The sequence below is a fragment of the Chlorocebus sabaeus genome, chromosome 17, assembly GCF_047675955.1.
Source record: "Chlorocebus sabaeus isolate Y175 chromosome 17, mChlSab1.0.hap1, whole genome shotgun sequence".
Classification (NCBI taxonomy): domain Eukaryota; kingdom Metazoa; phylum Chordata; class Mammalia; order Primates; family Cercopithecidae; genus Chlorocebus; species Chlorocebus sabaeus.
The window spans coordinates 51,645,089-51,668,801 of NC_132920.1; the positions used below are offsets into that span (position 1 = coordinate 51,645,089).

At 36.4% G+C, this 23,713-nt stretch overlaps 1 protein-coding gene across 1 annotated transcript in view; it reads right to left on the reverse strand.

Annotated features, from left to right (window-relative positions):
- The window catches only part of PKHD1 (PKHD1 ciliary IPT domain containing fibrocystin/polyductin), a 455,948-nt gene that overhangs the window by 35,522 nt on the left and 396,713 nt on the right, over nucleotides 1-23,713 (reverse strand). Inside the window, 1 exon segment of the mRNA XM_007972274.3 lies at nucleotides 7,094-8,111. Within this exon segment, the coding sequence (XP_007970465.3) occupies nucleotides 7,094-8,111 (1,018 nt within the window).

A 23,713-nucleotide genomic window follows, 5' to 3' on the forward strand; every position in this document is an offset into this window, starting at 1 on the left:
GAAAGGTCACCAAATGAATTTTTTATAATACATCAACTTGACACGCAATAGGGAAAACTGTAATAGATAAAAGCAAAGGAAAAGGGCACTGTCTTCTTCTGATAGGTCAATAGCAGCCAAGAGAGTCACTCATCCACTTTCCTTTCACGATGGGGCTCCTTTTGCATTTAATATGGACACCCAATTAATACCTCAGCACCACAGACAACCTCATTTTAGGTGACTTATAGCAATTTCTCCCCCTTCCTTGAAATGAAAGTGATCACAATACATCATAGCATTGTGCGAATTAACGTTAATTGATTCAAGTTACCAAGCAATGATGGGCCACTTATATAATCTAGGCGTTATTGGGTGCTAGAAGGGATAGAGGGAAGATTAGATTCCAGTGTCCGTTGCTGTGACGACGGGAGTCACCTGACGCCTTGTTAGACAGTTGTAAGGTTCTATTGCTGGCCCCAGTGGGGTCGTCAGTAAACTGGAGTGATGTCCAAACATCATTACATGCTGCTCCAATATTAAAGCAAAGGGATTAGCAACTTATTGCAAGCAACCTGGATTTGTCATTGTGCTGTCGTTATCCAATTTCCAACTGCTAATGTGACTGTAGCCTGCAGGCAGAAGGACCTACAGCCAAACTTTAAAAAATGGGGGAGAAAAGTTCCCTCCATTCATCCCAGTTTTTACCATTATTTAACAGCTTCCAATACCCAGTTAGGTATGTGAAAGAATTTTTTTTTTCCTACAACACTTAAATGCAAGCTAAAGGAGAAAAGTCAAGAAAATACAGAAATTTCCCAATTAAGAGATCACTCCTATTCATGTCAACTCTTGCTTTTCAATTCCACCAGATCTGAAATGTTTACCTTGTAGAAGACGAAATTATTTCTATCTGCATGGAAAACTTAAAGAGCAAATAAATTTTATTAGTGAAAACTGGCTCTCAGCAAGACCTACTGTGGTGGGGTGGGGTGAGGTGAAGTTGGGGTGGAAATCAGAGATACTCTGTCTTCAACCTTCTGCTCAAAGCTACTAAGCCAAGTTCCTATAAAAAGCCTCATGTTTTGATTGAATGCTTCAGGATGTCCTGAGCATTTTTTATCTCTCTTGTTTTAAATAGGCTAGATAAGGCCGAATATTCTATATGTACCACAAGGGGACTTGAATTGTAAAATGATTTTGGACAGTTTTGTACCCTGAAAGAAAAAAGTAAATTCTTTAGTCAATTCTAAAAAAATCTAAAATATATATATTATGTTAATATAGGGAAAATACAAATATAATGTCAACATATTTCTATATATTTAACAAATATATGTTAACCCTTCTACTATGTACAAACATTGTTCCAGGCACTGTGAGATATGCAAAGATATAGAACACCATGATCTCCCCCTCAAGAATAACCTTCTATATACTTTGTATGACAAGAATGACTTTTCTGGTTATCCTTCTGAGTTGATAGATGCAATTTTCTTACCTTTCATGGTCCTGATGCTCCCTGTTAAACCTATCTAGGCTTCCTTAGCAAATAGCCAACTCCTAAGAGGGAAGAAATGTCTTATGATCTGACAGTTTTTTTCTGGCACTGTGATCTAGCGGTTCCAAGCCTGGCATATTGTAAGCACCCAGTACATGTTGCTATAGTAACACTTGCCAAATCAGTACCCATTATGCATTCCCTCTGTTCTTAGGTCACTAATTGCCTCTGAAAAACTACCACTCATCTTGGCCTTCAACTTCACATTCTGGGGCACTCCTCAAGCAGTGTGCTTACTTCTATTCTGTGATACTTCTGATTAAACTCTTGTGGTTCCATGGAATTATTCATTTAAAAATGAGATTTCAGTAACCTTAGGTGTCACTTGCAGTGGATCAGAAGTATATAAAGACACAGAATAAACACCATACATCTTCCAACAATTCAGGGGACAAAAACACCTTTTAGGAGTTGACTAGCTGCTAAGGAAGCCTAGATGGGTTTAACAGGGCATAAGGACAATGAAAGATAAGTAAAATCAATTATAAGCAAAAAATCAGGGGACAAAAACCTAAGTATTTTAATTGGCAAATCATTTAAAACAATATTTTATAATAAATCTAGCATGACTATTTTATCTAGGAGAATGAAAACTCTGCATTTTTAAAGATCATATGCAAAATAACCAAAATTTCCTGTTTTTCCTGGGGAGCTGTAGCAGTCATAAGTCTGTTCAGGAAAACAGAAATCACTCAAGGTCTTTCTAATGGAAGAGATTTAATTCAAGATATTGGTTGCACAGGAGTTTTAGAATAGTAGAAAACTAAAATAGGCTACCTTTCACTAAATGTGATATATTGAATGATAATTTATTGTGATTTACAATGTGCTTAGGCACACTTGGGAATATAATCATAAGTCGAAACCTTGACCACCTAATAAATATTATAAAGATTAACATTTTATATTCAAGTTAATGTTATGAAAAACTGGATTAATGGTTAAGCAGCTTCATAGAGAATTAATGATTTATTTGTAATAGATATGGAATGAGATTTAGTATAACATCTTCTCATTAAATAGTTGAATAAATGCTGTTTTTCATATCCATTAATTTTCAAATCTCTAGATTCTTACAGGGACCATATGATATTTTGAACACTATAGCTGTTCAGTTAACATTGGGGAATAAAAAACATTGAAATATAAGCTTCCAAGAGTCTATTATATTTACCTGCGAGTTCACCATGTGTACAAATAATTCTTAAATTAATTGATTTTAAGGTAGTGTCATCTGATTTTGGAATTAGAACTTTTCTGGATGTGGATGTGTCAACAGCAACAATAGATTACAATTAACATCCTGTTCATAATAAAATAGCAGAAAAAAAATATAAACTGCAGGACAAGAATTAAAGATTTAGTGGTCTGGCGCCATTCAGTATAAGAAAAATAGTACTCAAGGGCATCACTGCAAAAACAGGATTGTGAAGTAAATGACAGATTTGATGATGACCATGAATCATCATAACAAATGTGAATAGTCTACATTATTTCCCATTTAATAAGTCTGAATATTATGCAATCTTTGTCTTTTTTTAATGTTTAAGAGTTGAAGACTTAAAAATGCTTGTTATTAATGGAACAATTTTTAATTGTATAGAAAGCTTGCTTACGTAGAACATCTCACTTTCCCAAGAAGCCACACATATGAAGTAAGATTGCAATAATTTTGCCATTGACCCAATTAAACAAAGTAGCGTATTTGTACTGCAGTGAAAAGAAGGAATGATGTAAAAAACACTCTTTAATGGCAAAGTTGTGGTGTTTGTCATGGGGAAGAACAGAGACAAGCCAGTAGTATAGGAATCTCTTCTAGGATGAACATTCTGCCGGTCTTGAAAAGAACATACTTCCTTGCTGATAGAAAGATTCTACTATTTCATGCTCCAAACAGCTGTCTTCTAGAAAGCAGGTGCCCAGAATGCATAAAGAGGAGAAGATGCAGAAGAGAAAATGTTAAAGGTGACTGAATGCCAAAAGACTTGTATAATTTATTGGCTCTCCTGGTTTTCTTCTCTATTCCAAAGTAGCCTGATAGGGTGCTCCTTATGCAGAATGAGGGAACTTAAAAACACACTACTAATGTGATAAGTATATACATGTTGCGCATACACAGATAAACATTCCCACAGTGTCATGCTCACCCTCATGGTAACTGTTTTAATAGCCCAAAGTTCATGGCAATGTCATGAACAAAGAGCTTTATGTGACATGGCATATTAGTTTCTATTGTTCTATAACAAATTACCACAGTCAGCGGCTTACAGTAACACCAATTTGTTATCTCCAGGGAGTGGGCCAGGAGTCCAGAGAGGCTTGGCTGGGTTTGCTGAAGAGTTCACTTCCAAACAGGTTGTTGGAAGAATGTATTTCCTATGACTATAGAATTGAGGTCCCTGCAAAACCAAAATGAGATCCCACCTCATGCCAGTCAGAACAGCAATTATTAAGAAGTCAGGAAACAACAGATACTGGTGAGCCTCTGGAGAAATAGGAATACTTTTACACTGTTGGTGGGAGTGTAAATTAGTTCAAACACTGTGGAAGACAGAGTGGCGATTCCTCAAGGATCTAAAACAAGAAATACCATTTGACTCAGCAACCCCACTACTGGGTATATATCCAAAGGATTATAAAGCATTCTACTGTAAAGACCTATGCACACCTATGCTTATTGCAGCACTATTCACAATAGCAAAGACTTGGAACCAACCCAAATGCCCATCAGTGACAGACTGGATAAAGAAAATGTGGCACATATACACCATGGAATACTATGCAGCCATAAAAAAGAATGATTCATGTCCTTTGCAGGGACATGGACAAAGCTGGAAGCCATCATTCTCAGCGACCTAACACAGGAACAGAAAACCAAACACTACATGTTCTCACCCATAAGTGGGAGGTGAATAATGCCAATACATTGACACAGAGAGGGGAACATCAGACACCGGAACCTGTTGTGGGGTGGGGAGCAGGGGAAGGAAGAGCATTAGGACAAATACCTAATGCATGTGGGGCTTAAAACGTAAATAGCGGGTTGATAGGTGCAGAATACCACCATGGCACATGCAAGAAGACAACAAATGACAACGGAGGTCAACAAAGTTTTGGAATTTGGAAAACATGGTGATGGAAACTTAGCTAAGCAGAGGAAGCTTGAATCCAGATGCCTCTAGAGGAGGATAAAGACCGGAAGAGGCCAGTTCGCTGTGTATTATTTACTTTGAAAGTAGACAGCTACTCCATCTCTTCCCACAAAACAGAGTTGGTAGCTTCTTTCTTTCTTTCTTTTCTTTTCTTTTTTTTTTTTTTTTTTTTTTTTGACAAGATCTGGCTCTATCACCCAGGCTGGTGTGTAGTGGCACAATCTCAGCTCATTGCAACCTCCCTCTCCCAGGCGCAAACAATCCTCCCACCTCAGCCTTCCAAGTAGCTGAGACTACAGGCATGTACCATCATGTCCAGCTAATTTTTGTGTTTTTGTAGAGATGGGGTTCACCATGTTGCCCAGGTGGTCTCAAACTCCTGGACTATTCACCCATCTCCACCTCCCACAGTGCTGAGATTATAGGTGTGAGCCATCACACCCGGCCCAAAGTTGGTAGCTTTTGAAAGTAGCTAGTACTCTCTTAGAAAAATGTGTCCAGTATGGCCTGAATTTGTTGAAATGCATATAACCCCATTAAATTAACAAGAGCAAACCCACTGGAGAACATCCTTGGTACTTTTCCATGAAAGCACTGCATTCTTAGACTCATTTCTGCTGGCTTAAGGTCAGTTCATTGGCTCGTCAATAGCTCTCTAGTGAGTTCAGTGGAAAACCCAGCTGACTGTGATAAAGCTGAAAGAAAAAAGGCTGGCTCTGGGGCCTGTGTCAGGTTTTATGGTTTTGTTTTGTTTTGTTTTTTATCATACTGTGCAACACTGGGAAACATGAGAAACCTTGCTAATTCTCATTGAATGCCATAGGATATGGCATTTCTCATTCGGGAGAGGTTTGTTCAGATATACTTAAGAAGCAGCCCTTCCTTATCTTCAAAAGATTTAATCTTTGCCTTATGTCTGGAAAATATCTTTTAAAATACTAAAGAAAAAGAGAGAGATAGGAGGATAGAACACATTGCAACACAAAATCAATTCTATATTTTACACTTTCAACTCTTATTAAATCAGAAATAACTGAGTCAAAAGTAAAAAAACATGATGGCTATGACAAATGGTGGGTGACAAATAAAAGCAATCTTTTCTCTGAAGCTGTTTCATTTCTTCATGATAGAATGGCATGCCCTACATATATGTGTGTATATACCTAAATTTGTGCTGGATCCACTCTCCGCTGGTTTTCCTCTGACGTAGCTCTATTGCTTCTACTCATTGACTTTTCTCTGTTTCTCTGTTTCTAGTTAAAAGCACATTATTCACTGAGTCTTCTTTTATATATAATATAAAATCAGTCATTTTGGAATTACAACCTTTTAGAAAAATCAGTACTGTAAAATCTAAATAAAATTAAGCAATAAACTGACTCTCTTTCTCTCTAGACAAAAATTATTCATGTATGTATACTTATAATATACTTACAAGAACTCAGTGGGACCTAAATAAAATTGGGCTAATGGAAAAATACTTAAATGTAAGCTAACATCCATCAGCATCATTCCTTTAAGGATTCTAATCCTCATACCACCATACATAATATTATAATAACGTCACTAACATGGTGAAGGTTTGGTAGTTGACAAAAATATCCAAAATTGAGTAAGTTGTGATAATAATAAGCTATGAGTACCTTTTAAGTTAACAATTCCCAAAGGCCTTAAAATCAACCAGATCCAGAAAAATATGCTTGTATTTTTTCTCATCTTCTCTATATATCAATGTATAGCAGGAAAGAGGAACATCTATCTCTATTATAAACACAAAAACACTAGCTAAACTTTCCCTTAGATATGTTGCTCTGTGTACAAAAGGACAATCAATGTATTAGCTGAATATTACTCCAAGTGTGAGGACGTGGTTTTCTTTTTAGTTTTGCTTTTTATTTAAGTTCTACCGAATTCCACATCCACTGGAGACGGTTGATGGTTGTATAGAAGTAATCACTACCCATTAAATACTAATAGCTTATTAGCACTATCACAAATAAAATGATATAGCAGTAGCAACAGAATAATATCTATTTCACTTTACCAACCCTAGAACCTAGTCTATTGCTTAAATTCATTAAATAAATAAATAAACGATCAAATGAACTAAAAACAAGTTGCTTCCAAAAAATCTCTTCCCACATGCTTTTCACTTTAAGGAATCAAAATATAATGTTTTCTACCACCTTGGAAATAGAATAATCATGAAAAATATGAATTTCATACACAATCTAAAAACTAAGAATTTAAGTCTTTAAATGACGCTTTGAATTTTTATTCTTAAAAAGCAGACGAGTTATATGATTCAGTGTAAGCACATTGACATTTGCAACATATGTCAATATGGACCTAAAAAATCAGCCCTCACCCTCATTTGGATGTGAATACAATTAGTACTTACCCATAGCCAATGACTCCCTTTGACTGAGTAACTAGTAAGGCCCCGATAGTCATATTCAGAATATTCTCTAGTACCCCAGTCTGTTGAGCAGTGATGACTTGACGAGCCAAGTTCTGTAATTTGTTACTTGATAAGGATGAAATCATTCCAGTACTCCTTACTGTTGGCGAATCACCAATTTCAATGACAATCACTTTTGACATAGTTTCCACAGTCGTTGGGGGTGAAGACCTATATGAGTTCACTTCCATCACGAGAGGCCTACGTTGACCGACTCTTCTATAATGACTAGCGCAAGTCACAGTCGGGCAATTGCGCTTTCTTTTAGCTCTACTGTCAGCAATGGCCTTTAAGGTCTCTTCATGGCCAGGTATCTCACTAATAAACCTGATTTGGTTTTGGCCAATCTGTAAGAAGTTAGTTAGTCTTTCGAGTATTACTATTTCCCAGCCTTTTTCTAAGACTGAAACCATCACAGTGAGGGCCAAGTGAATGGAAACACCTGAGCGTATTTCAATGGGCTCCTCTCCTTGTAGCACAACATACAAGAGGTTATCCATGATGTTGAAATAGTTGGCACCAATAGATTCATTCAACAATAAGGAAGCTGACTGAACCAGAGTGGGTGGAATAAAACTTTCCCCTAAGAAGACGTGGGGGTTCTGGAGCTCATGGTAGAATACAGCCAAGAGAAGCTTGGAGGTACTTTTGTTCCCCAATAGAAAAAAACGCAAAGCTTGAGGAGTTTGATCCATGAAGCAGACCTTGGTGATTTGCCTGGTGGGTAAGATAGAATAGAAAGTAGACACCAACCCAGAGGTAGAGCAGGGAATATTGGCATTTACACTACTAAAGATGTCAACAAAACCACTAGTCACAGATACAACTGGATATAACTTCTGAATTGCCCAAGTGGCATCAGCACCATCAAGAATTAGGACCACTTGGTCAGTCTGTTTGCAGATGAATCCTTGCATCAGAAATCTGTATGTACATTTCTGTTCTTCTCTAAATGTACCTATAAAAGAAAGGAAACAAAACAAGCTATATGTGAATTACAATCTCTCAATGATGATTTGTAATCTATCACTGTCGCCATCATCTATAACCTGATAAAATATTTATTAAATATCTAATTGTGCAAGATACTGAGAATGTAAGGAAGACTGGGGCAAAATATAAAAATATAAGTACATTAAATAATAGTTCTTTAATATATTTTTAAAGTATATGTTACATAATATGTTATTTAAAGTTAATAATGGAGATAATAACTGAGAAAAGGAGTTGAAGAAGTAAAAGAGTCAAGACCATGAAATAATTATCAAGGGCCCCTGAGAGAAAAACAAGATAAACTGTTTTTTGCTACTCTCACACATTCCATATAACACAAAATACGTCACCTCTGGTCACCAAAATATGTAGGTATTTCTCCACACCAACAACCAATTCTCCAGTGGATACAAACTGGGTATCATATAATTTAACCAAATTCTGATACTAAACAGTTAGTGCAGACTCCACAAGGTAAGGGCTCAGTCTTACAAGCATGCCTCTATTTCAGACGCCAATTGCAAATCTTAGGTTGTGACCTGTGCTTCTGAACAACTGGCTATAAATCAGGGCTCTCATGACTCCCTCCTTGAATTCAATTAACTTGCTAGAGAGGCTCACAGAACTCAGGGAAACATTTACTTATGTTTTCTCGTTTATTATAAAGGATGCAGACGAATCGACAGATGGAAGAGATGCATAGGACAAGGCATGTGGGAAGGGGCATGGAGCTTCCATGCCCTCTCTGCATGTGCCACCCTCAAGACACTTTCATGTGTTCAGCCACCTGAAAGCTCTTCTAATCCTGTCCTTTCAGGCTTTCATGGAGGCTTCATTATGTAGGTATGATTGACTAAGTTATTTGTTGTTGGTGATCGACTCAACCTTCAGACCTTCTCCTTTCCCCTGAAATGGGGATGGTGAGGAGATGAGGCTTGAAGTTCCAACCCTCTAATCACATGGTTGGTTCCCCTGGCAACCAGTCCCCATCCTGAGGCTATCCAGTAGTTGAGGCATCAGCTCATTAGAAAAAAAAAAGACATTCCTATCACCCAGGAAATTCCAAGGGATTTAGGAACCTTGTATCAGATGTTTCTATCACTTGGGGAATTACAAATGTCTTAGGGCTTCTGTGTCAGCAACCAGAGTGAAAGATCAAATATTCGAAAAAAAGAGTCTCCTAGCACTACTGATTTTAGTAGCTCTGCCTCAGGAACCAGAAATATAGATATAGGTGTAGATATAGATATAGATCTAGCTGTAGATCTAGATCTAGATATAGATATAGATAGATACAGATTTAAATATAGATACAGATATAGAAAGAATCTCACAATATCATAGCTCCATAATGGAATTAGGGTACAAGAGAAGGGGTAGTAACATCCTAGTGAATGGGAGAAGAGGTAGATGGAGGGGAATGCGTGGAACAGAGAAATTATGGAGGCATATTAAAATTGAAGAGGTGTATCTGACCAGATTGTGAAAGAGTTTGGATGTCAAACTATATAATGTTCTCATACTCTATTTTTCCCCAAACATAAAAAGTAAAGAAATACAAGAGGGAAAGAAGAAAGTAGTAACTTGGGAAGTTGTTGATATTAAGGAGCCCAAGTTGAGGATAGTGAGGGTTAATAAAAACATTTAAAGGAACAGCGTTATTCATTATTCCCACCATTCCTAATAGCACCTCTATGAAGCTAGAATAGTTCTTGTTTTGAATCCACAGGGATATTTTATTGTCCACAGGGATATTTTGTTTTCCAACAAAGAATTTCTTTGACTTAAAATTTATATTCACTAAATCATTCTGTATTGTTTTCTAGATTTTTTAAATTTGCCTTAGTGCAAGTTCATAAAAGTAGCCTAAGAAATGGAACAAAAAATCAAATTATTTTCAATGTAGGAAATACTAGATTTGCGTATAATCTAGTCTTTCCTATATCCTTCCATCACATGATATAATTATAAATCTATGCTAAACCTGTCCATGATATTAATAAATTTAACTACCAAAGTGTTGGTTCAGGAGTAGGGCACATGATCTACTATTTCTTCAACAATAATAGAAAAACAGGGGTGATTAAAAGTCACAAGGAAAATTATGAAATATTTAAAACAATAATAATTATAATTCTACTATATTAAAAATTTTGGAATGAAGTTAAAACAGTGCTTTTATGGGAAAATTTATAGTGTTAAATGCTTATATAAGCAAAGAAGAATTATCTAAAAGCAATGTCCTATGGTACTACCTCAAGAATTTTGAAAAAAGATATAATGGACAGCATGGTGATTGTAGTTAATAATACTGTATGGTATAATTAAAATTTGCTAAGAAGGTAGATATTAAATATTCTCACCACACACACACACACCAGCAAAAAGGTAATTATGAGGTAATGGATATATTAATTAGCTTTCACAATGTATATGCATATCAAAACATCACATTATATAGTATATCTATAGTATATCCTAAATATTTAAAATTTTATTTGTCAACTATGGCTCATAAAAGAAAAAATAAAAGACCTGCATGTCAAAAAGAATTTTAAGGAATTTAGAAAAAGAGCACAACAAAGTGGAAGAAAGGAAATAATATGATAGCAGAAATCAATGAATTAGAAAAGAAACAACAACAAAACAATATAAAACAACAGAGGAAGTGGTTCTCGGGAAACAGCAACAAAATTGACTAACCCTTCCTAGACTAATCAAAATAAGAAGAATACAAATCACCAATTTCAAGAATGAAAGAAAGATTATCATTACAGATTCTGCAGAAGAAAAAATGAGAAACTATTACAAACAAATATTTGCCAACACATTCAACAATTTAGATAAAGTAGACAAATTTCTTTAAAATTGACACAAGATAAAACAGAAATTTTGGCCTGTTCTATGTCTCTTAATGAAATTGGATTCATTACATTGAATGCTAAATGATTAAATAAAAGTTTAATTATCAAATTTAAAGGAATAGTCACTTTCACATTGTGGTTTTTTTTCCCTGTGATTATATCATAGGATAACTCTAATGTTAATCAAGAGTTGTCTTCAGAAGCATGGATCCAGTATGAAGGGAATTAATTGCATGTTCTTAATGGCCCTACAAATTTTGTTTTGAGATCCTGATGCACCAGTCTCTATTACAGTTATATCTTTTCCAAGTAAGATAGTTAGGTAACATTTCCTTATGGGAGATCTTTGAATCACAGTGGTTCCCCTTTTCTAAACTTGGCAGCTCACTCTCCTTTTTACACATTTTTTTCAGCCATGCTGATGTCATTGATTAATCACTCACATTCCATCCAATTTTATAAATCTCCGGCTTTCTTCTTCCTGCTTCTCATCTAGGAGATATAATGTCTTAAACTGACCTCTAAAGATGTACAGTTCTGTTAGAATTATAAATAAATAATTAAACTAAAACAATCACATCCTTTATTGATGATTCTCAATCATTCTCTGCTACCATCTAACTGTATATAATTTGATAAATCACATGACATTAGTAGGCATCAGTGTTCTTAAGGGTTATCTCTCCAGGCCAGGGACAGTATCTTATCTCTAAATCACCGCAAGGGTCAACATTCTACCGCAAGCAGAGTAGATGGTTTTAATATATAAATTAGTTGATTGATATGTAATGTCCTTTTCAAAATTCCTATTCTTCAAATCACTTTATGTGTTCTTGTCAAGTATCTAATAATAACTCTTACTCTATAGTGCAAATATATTTTAAGTCATCTCAGCATAACAATTATAATTGAGTATATCACAAAAATTTATTGTATCATCCTCTAAATTGATTTCTAATATATGTTAGGCAATATTGTAATGCATCTTTTTCACATGTATCCATAAGATTGAAATTATGGCTCACTATACTTTTGTAAATTTTCTTCTGCTATTGTATCACATAGTTGATTTGTCCACAACAGGTTCTGTTGTAATAAAACATTTTTGGAACAATTCCTCTATTCATTAAACAAATACACATGGAGGAACATAAGTGTTTCTTTCATACCTCCATTCCTTATGACAGGTAATTTCCAAGGCCAAAATAATTTAAAAATGGCCTTTTAAAATGTAATTAACATTTTTTGGAGTAATAAGGTACAGGAGCTATACTAGTAGGATGTATACCTTCAAAGAGGCCCAGTGATATGATTCTTTTTTTACTTATTTATTTATTTTTACATATTCCACCCAGAAACCAATCCATCATAAAGGCTGGTCACCCAAGCCATTTCTGCCCTAAGGATCCAAAGTTCCCCATTCCACTATTCAGTCATGACACTTGATGAAAAAGAATATGACAAACTACCTAGATAGAAGGCAGGAGCTTGAGAGGGAGAGAAAGAGACAGAAGGAGAGAAGGGTTTGACTCGTGCTGGGTTGGAGCTCGAGAGAGCACAATCTCTGTTGGAAGTGTGTGATGCAGAGACTTTGCACACCCTGGAGATTTTAGCTCAGGCCCGGCCCATGAGGAAACTCAGGAACAAGATGATAGACAACGAAAAGTCACAAATCTTTATGAACCCATTGGAATTTTGTATGAATTTAATTACAAACCCTAGATTGTGGTAAGGAATTGAATAAATATTTATTTGGATTCCTTGTGCATGCAGTAAGATTTTGTTACTATGGCTCCTCTCTCTTCAATAATAAGGAGCTAGTTGCCATATTGTTATTATTAAGCACTGTGCTAAAACTAGAGATCAAATGCCAGGCTTCTCAATGATGTGTTAGTTATTTGCTTGTTTAAACTTAGCCAATTACCTTCCTGATTGCAAAGGAACTAGTGCAGTGCCAATTACACGCATTGTTTTTATTCCTATTTTCTCCTATTTTTATGTTTTAAACCTCTGTGTATGAACACCTTGCTATGAAAGAACCACATGGATTTTGATTTCTCATATCTGGTTGGAGATTTACCCCTATAACCTTCACAAAGTTAATAATTAGTATCTTCTTATTTAAATAAAGAGTTTCATCAAATATTAGTTATTATAAAATATTCTCATCAGTTTCCTTTCCACACTCCCCAAAAATGAAAAATATACTCATTTTGATTCAAGATAAGAATAAGGAATATTTAAATTACTTCAGTTCAGATCTTCTTGACAAAACATACAACATTTATTTCTCCAGAATATACCCTTCACAATTTTTTCTACCCTAGGAAAAAAACTGCACAAAAAAAATCTGTAATAAACAACCAATTAGCTACATTTTAAGGCTAGGTAGTCTTGTGACAGATATACTTTTTCTAACCCAACGTTTCTCAGAAGTCAGAGCTGAGGTTTCTTTGATAGTAATATGAGAATGATGATTGGGATGTGACTGCCCCAAACTCTTTACAGAGATGAAGCCGTATACAAGTAGCTTTACCCACTGAGGGGAAAAATGATTTGTACATCAGATACTTTATTGTGGATAAGTAGAAAATTTTCCTTTTATAAAGAAAGTTAAAACAGACCCCAAAAAACCCCACAAATTAAATAATCCCTCCACACAATTAGTCATCTCTGATAATACAAGCCTATTTCAGCAAGAATTTTTACCTTAGAGCTTTGACAATAAGGATTCTGTACAAATGAAGTGCCTTACATGAGCTGAAAAGTAGGTTCTTTTACCTTTAATGTCATTGGAATAAAACAGTCTGACACTCACAATGAAACTGTGAGAAACAGCTCATGCACAGAGATATTATAATTCAGAGTATCTTAAAATGTACATTTCAAAAAGGTAGATTGTTGTGTTTAGATGCAAGCTGAGGTGCTGTAGATAACAGAGAACTCATAAAAAGAAAGAGACTAATGTTGGAGGGAGTGGATGACTGACACAGTAAGCTCTCTGAGAGGCTAAAGAAGAACGGGGTCCACAGACCTCTTAAAGATGGGACTGGATAGGTTGAAAGACTTCATCTCCCGTGGAGCAGGAAGGAGGGCAGAGAGTGTAAGTGCATGTGGAGGTGTGTGGGAGATTGAAAGCACTCTATCTGCTGGGAGGTGTGAGGCAAGCATGGTTATTGACAGAAAGTCAAGTATGAGGGTGAGTACTGGGGGCTAAGATGAGGGGCAGGAAAGTTGGGTCAAATGTTTGTGGATTGAGAAGATGGTATAAAACAGTCATTGTGAAAGAGGTGCAAACTTAATCTTTCTGTTATTTTAGTGCTTACACAATGGAAGGAACAATTCTATAAAAGTAGGTACAAAGTTATGATTTAAAATTTGGAGTAGGAATGAATTATTTAAAATGATAAAAAAATCACAACACAATTATGTTTTAAAAACCTCGTAAGTACCACAAACATGATAAAATCTAAGAAAAGGTACTATGTATACTACCCACCTTACCTCTGTATCATTTTTCCTATATTTTATTGTTTAACTGTTGTGTTGTTTCTTCATATAACAACAATGTTGTAATACTTTTTATAGAGAAGATAGAAAGATAATTTAGTTTTTTCTATAGCTTGGATGATTGACATTGTTTTCCATAATTTCATTGTTAGTTTAGAAGAATTTCTTTCAGCTTCACAACTCATTATTGGTATCTGTAAATGTTTAGAATTTTTGTCAAATGTGGGAAGTCTCTCAGAAAGGTTTTCTCATGTATGAGCTGTAATACTTGAATAAATGTTCACAGAGTCGCTTTTATTGGACTGTTACCCCAATCCTACATCTCTTATACCTTGCACTTTCTCCTCATGCTTTAGGATATGTTCATAAAACAGTGTGACCTAGGGTCTGGCTTCTGTGTGTTGCAGCACTGGGTAAGTTGACATATATGTCTACTAATAATTTTAGATAGAAGTGATTAGGAACCACACAAATCACACCCTACTAAGCACAAATCAAATGCATTTCCAACTCAATTTCCCCTTAGTTAGATTTCAAAAATGCTGTAGTTAGTCCACTGTCGCTCAACCCCCACCACTTATGATGAAGGAATATTTAGAGTGGAAAGAGAGAATTATCCTAATTCTGGTTAAAATATGTTAAATTTGAAAATTTTACAAAGCACAGATCTATGCAAACACATAGCTGAGATTCGTTTTGGAGCCTTGGAAGGGGCCCATGTAAGTGAAGAGCCTGAAACCTAATCTTAATCATCTTCACAGAAAATTTAGTCGGCTTGTGTTGCAGAGAATGGATGTGTACTTGCTTTGGCTATACCCAGTAAGATGGAATGAACAAATAGAATGGCTGAGTTTATTCAAGGTTGGGTTCATGCCCAGCTATGCGAAGGACAAAGAGTCGCAGGTTTTAAAGGTATATACAAAGAAGCGATGATAAGAAAGCATAGCTCATTTCAGCTGCATAAGAAGGGAAATGAAGGGAAGGCACTCATGTATGTTAGAAAAATGTACATGGCGGCCGGGCACGGTGGCTCACGCCTGTAATCCCAGCATTTTGGGAGGCCGAGGCGGGCGGATCACGAGGTTAGGAGATCGAGACCATCCTGGCTAACATGGTGAAACCCCGTCTCTACTAAAAATACAAAAAATCAGCCGGGTGTGGTGGCGGGCGCCCATAGTCCCAGCTACTCAGGAGACTGAGGCAGGAGAATGGCGTGAACACTGGAGGCGGAGTTTGCAGTCAGCTGAGATCCCACCACTGCACTCCAGCCTGGGCCATAGAGCGAGACTCCATCTCCAAAAAAAAAAAAAAGAGAGAGAGAGAGAGAGAGAAAGAAAAATGCACATGGCAATGAGTTTAAGGCCACAAGGAAGGGACTCTTGAACAACTGAGTTAGAAAGACCTGAATTATTCCTTGAAAGTAGGGTACTTAAGTTCATGATTTTTAAGGCCAGTCATCATGACAATCTCAATGCTGTCACTGTGTCAGTGAATAGTAAGGTACAGTGAGGGGAAAATCATATCTGATAGGAAATACTAACAACAATGGTTAACATTTACTGAAGGCGTTCTCTGTGTCTGGTATTCTTCTAAAGAGGACTTGAAGATGAGATGAACAATGAGAGATAATATATAAACTGACAATGTCTAGACCAGATACCAAAATAGATCTCTGACCAACAAGTAGCAGTAACCAGTCCTAGAAGACCAAATAATAACCCCTGAAACCACAGGCCTCAAACAGCCAGAACTTGATTAATAACTGTCAGCTTCCCTGTTTTCCCTGATAATTCCCCAATTTTTGCCTCAGTTTCCAACTTAGAACCAATCAGAGAAAGCAAAATATGTATCCATAACCAATCACATAGGATGCCCCACTTCTAGTTTGCCTGTGTCCAACTTCCCCAAGCCAACAGCATTAATCAAAGCATTAACCTGAAGCTTTCCCTTTTTTCCACACTCTTAAAGCCTCTTTAAGCTTTCCTGCTTTTCTGTGTGCCTTTGCATCTCTACCAAGTTGAAGCGATAGTGGCTGACTCTCTTGCCATAGCAAGTTCAGATAAATAACAATTGCCAGTTCTTCGCATAGTCCTTGTTCATTTTCAGAGCAGTCAAGGTTTTTTGAATGAGTTATCCACCTTAAGAAAATCACAAAAGAGTGAGGATGAAGAAGAACAGTGATCCAGTTTCTTTGGCCTTCAGGGAACGAAGAGCCTTCCGATTATGTCAATAAGACTCGTGAAGTAGGTAGTCAGCCAGATGGTGTCAGCCTCGGAGGGGTAGCAGTTTTATTAAATGATATTATGTAGGGCATGAGAGCAGCATGGGAACATGAAAGACACCTTAAGGGTTGAGAGTGTGGCTTAAAGAGGCTTTACAAAGAGTGGCATCTTTAAAAGATGGCTAGGTTCCAGTTGAGGTAAACGAGTGAGAAGAATGTTCTTTGAAAATAAAGAAGAGTTTGCTAATCCCAAGTTCAAACCTTCTCACAGCACTAGGAACAACTTTTGGAGGAATGGAGTAAAAGGTTGAGTGAGCCCGTGAATGGATTGGGAAGGAGATGTGTATTCTAGAGATGGTAGATAAAGAGTGGCAGACTTGTAGGTAGTGACTGAGGCAAGCCAGGATATTAAGAAAAACATATTGCATCCTTATACTAATAGTGGTGTGAAAATTAGGGACTATCAGAGGAGCCTGAAGGGTTTCCCACAGTTTTTATCAATGGGAGGCTCTGGGTATACTGTTTAAGGAGACCTTATGTGGCAGGATGGTGGTCACCCCATGGTCATTTCAGCTAACACATAATGATTGCTTAGGAGAGCTGTAGGTACAGATATATCTGTTAAGAAGCCCACAGACTGATGGGTGTGGTGCTTGGAAGTGGGACAGACCAGGATAGAGATTAGAATAGCAAAGAAGAAGCTTTGACCTCACTACAAAGATGCGCTCAAGACATAAGGCTGGTGGTCTTCCTTCCTCTTTTCCTTCCTTCTTCTTTTCCTTCCTTCTTCCTTCTTCAATTCTTTTCTTCCTTCTCTACTTCCTTTCCCTAAAACTTTCTAATAGCAAGTTTAATTAGCCATAGTTCATAGATAAAAAACTTGAGTCATAGCAATTTTAACTCAGTATAATTACTTAGTAGTAATGATGAAGACGAGGAAGAAGAAAAAAAGGCATATTTCTAAACCTCTGCCTGTCCCTTTGGCAAAGTTAAATGTAGTCTAAGTAACTCCCCTTTTGGCCTGAGTTTAGACTTAAGATTCAGGGTGATGATTTATCCTGTGAGAGAGGGGCTGTAATAACTAGAAGTTCTCTCGCACAATTTATTGACAGGCACATATGGAAAGGTTTTTGACGATTTGTCATATCACATATTTGGCAAGAGTCCATTTGCTGTGTTATGTCTTCATGTGGCCCTTTTAATATTTTATCATACTATCCCAGGAGTATAAAGATATAGCCACATATTTCACAAAGACAATAGCCTAAGGATTATCAACAAGTAATGTTAATTGTCCACTTCTGTAGCCAGAATTGAAATCCTGGTCTTCATAAATTGAAAATATATATATGTGTGTGTGTGTGTGTGTGGTGTGTGTGTATATATATATACACACATACATATATATATTCAGAGTTTACCAGTGACTAAGGGATGGGGTGGTTTGTCAGTATCTTATCATTCATTTTCCTAGGTCACCTTTAATCAACCCTCATATTTTAATTTTGGCGTGAGGCAAAACTAAAGCACATGTAAGCAGGGTTCCAGAGCCACTAAATCGGTGTAGTTCTTAATTATGGCAGAGAATACACATTAAGTGCTTAAGAGGGTGACAGACCTCAGAGCTCAATCCCCAGGCACTACTGGCAGGAGACTGCAGTGACAGTCCAGCATCGCTTCTATAGAGCGTTCCGTTTTTCCTTCCTCTGGATTTGTTTTCTTCCTGCTTCTCTCACTTGGGGAAGGTGTAGTTTTGAGTAATAATTATCTTTCTCCTTTGTTTTTGTCTTTTATTTTCTCCCACTTCTCCAAATGGCCTATCTGCCAGTCACAATTTTTGTGGTCTGCAATTCTGATCACTTTTAAATGAAACCCATGCTGGCTTTGGTAATCATAATGTCATTTACAATTTACCACTAAACACGTTTATTCAGTTAGTAGCACACTGGAGAAAGAGAACTCCATATGAACTCACCGTGAAAGGCCTAATCTGATTATTTCCTCATGAAAATCCAGGCAGGGGTGCTTGTAAGAGGGGCTGAGAGAAGAAGGAAAAAAGCGAGGTCTGGCCACAGCTGACTTTCATAATCAACATGAATAGATAAGTGACACAGCCTGTCAGGGGCAGCCGCCCAGCCACCCCAGGGCATTCCTTTCCAAAAGGCTAGGGTGGACAGGGCTTAATAAATGCTGAGTGACCAGTGAGTATTGGCTTGGCATATGCTATTGCATTCACGATGGACAAGAACATGATAAAGTCCAGAAGCTCTTCTCTAAGTGGGGAAAATTAGATTAAGCAGGTTGTATTTGTGCGTGCATGTGTGCCTATGAGCACTTGCTTTGTGTATACTTTAACTTCCTAAAATACCCTGGTCATTCAGTATGCTCTGTCCACCTTTCCCTGGACAGGAAGCTACAGACTTAGAAACCAAGGCGCTGAGTGGAGTCAGTCTGGTGGCAGTGGAGGAGGAAGAAGGCGGGTGTGTATGTGTGCGAGTGCATGTGTAGACTCAGGTTGCTTCCAGGGTTCTAACAAATATTAACTTTGTGTCAATATTTGTCCTTCCTGTCGTGAAATGAGGATTTTCCACCTCATTTCACGTTTGAAAAGAAAATATGCCAAAGGGGTTGTCTTTGCTAGGGAAAAAAAAAAAAATTAAAAGAAAAGAAGGAAAAAAACAACTTCTATTCTTTATTTAGAAAAATGGATCTGCAGGAAAGAAAAAAAATTAAATAAATGTTCTGACTCAAAGGCACATAGAATCCTTCCATATTTCTGTTTTCAACAAAAAAGAAAAATTTATATGTTTAAAATTGAATGAAATACATCAACATTAATGATTTTTTTCCTCGAGGTTAACACCACCATTTCCCTCAATAATTTTTTTAGCCATTTTGTGATATATTTCACAATTCATGGTAAAGTGTAGGAGATTTTGACAAAAACAAAATATATACTCATTCTCTTATTTTCAAGAAATGAAATCATTTACAATTCTTTCCTGTCAAACAACAGTTATACCTCATTATTTCTAATTTAACAAATATAAACGGTCCCAGATCAAATAAAGTGAAGACAGGCTGAATTTATCCCCATTTATATATATAGTTGTCACAGGCCCTCAGGCTATGAGGAGTGAAACTCCAAAATCTCAGAGCTGTGCTCTTCAATACACAAAAGGAGTAACTGTGATCTTCAAAGGAATTATTAAAGAAAATATGTTTTGGTCATATTAGAAATGATAGAGAAAAACAGTCTGCTTTTCTAGAATGGGCAATTCTAAGCAAAAAAACTATTTGTTTAAACTTCAAAAAATGGGTGTATGTTATACTTATAAGGTGAAGCCACATTGAGAGTGATGTTCTTAAGCAGAATAGATTCAATATAGGTGGCAGGAAACACACCCTTGCTAGTCTGGAGTCTAGAATTAGAGTTAGTTAAAGTCTATCCAGGGACCATAATATAGTGGTTCTAATTATTATGAAAAAGATAAATATGCTTGCCCATATATACACTGAGAGGTATTATTATAACCAAACTAAGTACAATTATAATAGTTATTATTACAAGTAATATGAGAAACTTCAAGTTCATTAGATTGAAGAAGTACAACATGCATTCACTCACTGCTTAGGTCCTAAAGCTTCAAAATTAATGTATTTTCAGATTGGCTTTCACAGTTTGTTAGACAGTGGCACTTCAGAGTATAGTCACCTCTGGCACCATTTTCAATGCGGAGGACAGCACTCTAACAGTTAGTTACTGGTGTAGTGAAGTGGCTTTCAATGCCTGGGAGCCACACAATGCCCAAGGGTGAAGACAGCTCGAAAGGACTGAAGATACTGCCTAAGAACAGGAAGCTGCTGTATGAGGAATATATGCATCTGCAGGTGTAAAATGGACTGGTAGACTTCAGGAACTACGGATCATAGGATCTGTCCCAATTTTATGAGCAATCTTGCCAAAGTTTTGTAGTTGGGTCTATTTTCCATGAGGATGCACTTCCAAATCAATACAAGAAAAATGGAAAACTACATAAAACCAACTATTGCATGAAGCAAGAAATGTCTATAAGACCTTCTGTTAAAGTCCTTTCTGTCTCTACAATCAGTTCTTTCAGTGAATATCTCAAAATATTTGTTATCTTTTAATAAAAGTGTTGCATTGATAAAAAAAATAGATCAAGAGATGAAAATAAGTGATGACATGACAATAAATATGAGAGAGAAGGTCAGATCTATACCCAATAGACCCTTCTTCTGATTCAACCATTTTTCCTTTTTACTTTTTACAATTTTTAAAAACCCTTACTTTTATTAATAGAAATCTGTTCAAACAAATTCAACAGACTATTTTATGTTCTTTTACTATGGTAAAATGTCATCATCTATACACTGCTTGAAAAAGTGGTTTAGAAAGTGTTTTTGTATTTTTGTTATTTTGTGGTAATATGATTTCACCTGCAAACATCAACGAATATGGTCCCAATTATGATTTTATTATTTGAATACTACATTGAAAACAGCCCTGGCAAATTTAAACTCAGGAAGTACAGCTTAGCACATGAGAGATCAGATTTTCAAGTCAGAGAGATTTGCATTGCAACCTGGCTCTGCCACTTTCTAGCTGCAAAACGTAGACAAGTTACTTATCCTCTCTCTGACTCATATTTTTCATTGTCAAAGGGATTGGAAATAGTACTTAATACATAAACTGATGGAGAGAGCTAAGTTAGATGATGTGTGCACAGAGTGAGAGAAAAACACATGTTAATAAATACAAGCTGTTACATTCCTATAATTTTAAAAAGAGAATTTTTAAAGCTACCTTTCATTCTCCTTTTGCCTTTTTTGGTTCTATCCTTATCTCAAACCAGTGTTTGTCTAGTATTCTGGAACAGCACCTGAAGTGTTGCAAACAATCATAATAAACAGTGTTGAAAGGGACAAGTTACAGGTGAAGAAAATGCTAGAAGGTAGAAATGGCAATCTATGTTTTCAAGAAAATATCAGCAAGAAAGAAATGCACATACATACATACATATATGTCTGTGTGTGCCTGTGCAAACGGGTCTATGAATAGAGAGCCTATATTTTCCACCAATCAGGAAAAAAATCCAACCTGAAAATCTAAGACAATTTTCCTGTTCATCTATTCTTCACTTTCTCTTCATTTCTTTTATAATACAATATTCGCCGTCATCACCCTACACCTTCTCTCTGCCGTCTTACTTTTTAATGTTAATTTTATTTATTTATTTATTTATTTATTTATTTATTTATTTATTTATTTTGCTAGCAACCCTTGCCTGCCAGCTTTAAACAAACTGATGTTCATGGGTTAAACGCAGGAGCAGCCAACAGCATTCTTTGCAGATACAATTCCTGGCACACTCTTTCCCCAGAATGATAAACTTATCACCTCTCCAGCCCTCAGTTTGAAGCTGTAGCAGTAATTTCTGCTGGGTGCCAAAACTAAAATGAATGTGACTGTGCCATGCCCTGCTCTGAGCTGTGGCTATAATGAGATTTGAATGGGAAGCCCCGGACACAATAAATCTGCGCCATATGTGACCATTTCCTGTGTCAGTTCCTTTCTCATAACCAGTGGAGACTTTTTTTTCCCTCTCATGACCCCACACCATGACTCTGAAATCTTTCATGGCTGCTTATGGGCCTCAGGCTTTTTGCAGCAGTTGTATAAATAAATGAATTTGACAGCAAACATCATAACAGTTAGCAGTAATGTGTGTTTGCCACAAGTGCCTATACTACTCACTGGAGAAATGGCAGAGGAAACAGCTTGTTTTGTTACCTAAACAAAAGTAGTTTCGTTTGACAAGTGGTGAAAGAATTAGTCAAATAAACTTGAAATCCACTAGGAATTTTTTTTTTTTTTTTTTTTTTTTTTTTTTTTTTTTTTTTGCCAATTCTCCCTGCCAGGGGAATGTTCCCAGTCCCTCAGTGCCCATGACTCACAGGAGGTAAATTTCTCCCTTTTATTCTGAGATAAAGATCTGGGCTGGGAATACAAAACCTTTGACTGACATTTTATATTAATCTTTTCAAGGCAAGAGTGTCATGTATGGAAACTCAGGTACAGTCAAGAATTTCCAAGGAAGCTTGTGGTAGAAACACCAAGCAGGATGTTTTGGGAGGAAAGAAAGAAAGGTGGTAATAATGACCCAACTCTTGGATTCCCGTTGAAAGCAAACTGAAGCTTACAAGTGCTTCTTTTCCTTTCACACTGCCTTTATTCAGGAACAAAAAATCTCTACACAAGTTGCTGAAGGAAAGGAAGTTAGCATTTTCCCTGTATCTCATTTCTCCACCCTTCCTCTGGCATCTTAATGCCAATCCCGTTGTCTCTGCTGTGAAGGATGTTATACTACAGTGATTATTCTCAGGACTCTAGTGTAAACTGCCTAGGTTCAAATCCTGGCTCTGTTTCTTACTCTCTATGTAACTCTAGGCAAATAACTTGGTCTCATTGCTCAGTTTTCTCCTTTGCAAAGTAGGAAGAATAATGCTATAGTATCAAGCTCATAAGGTGTCTGTGCCAATTAAATCTGAAGTATAATATGTATTATTATTATTATTACTATTATTATGCCAAACAGAGAGATTTAGAAAATGGTCTCTCTAGCAGTACTAGAAGTTTTTTCCATGATGGCTTGATATTGGCAGCTAATCTCAGAAATGAAATTTCAAATTTTTGGGGGAAAATCATAATAGGAGCTTCATGTAAACCATTACAATTAATTTCAAGGTACAGTACAACACTACTTGAAATAAAAATATCACCTGGACCTTGAAATTTTTACTTATACAAAGGTTATTTCCACACTTTTAAAGGTGATTACATTTTATCATAAGTGGCCAAGTAACTATTGCCCATAGACTCCTCATATTGCACAGAAGTATCACTGATTAGGAGAGCAAAAGTCAAGAGTTATCACAAACTAATAAATC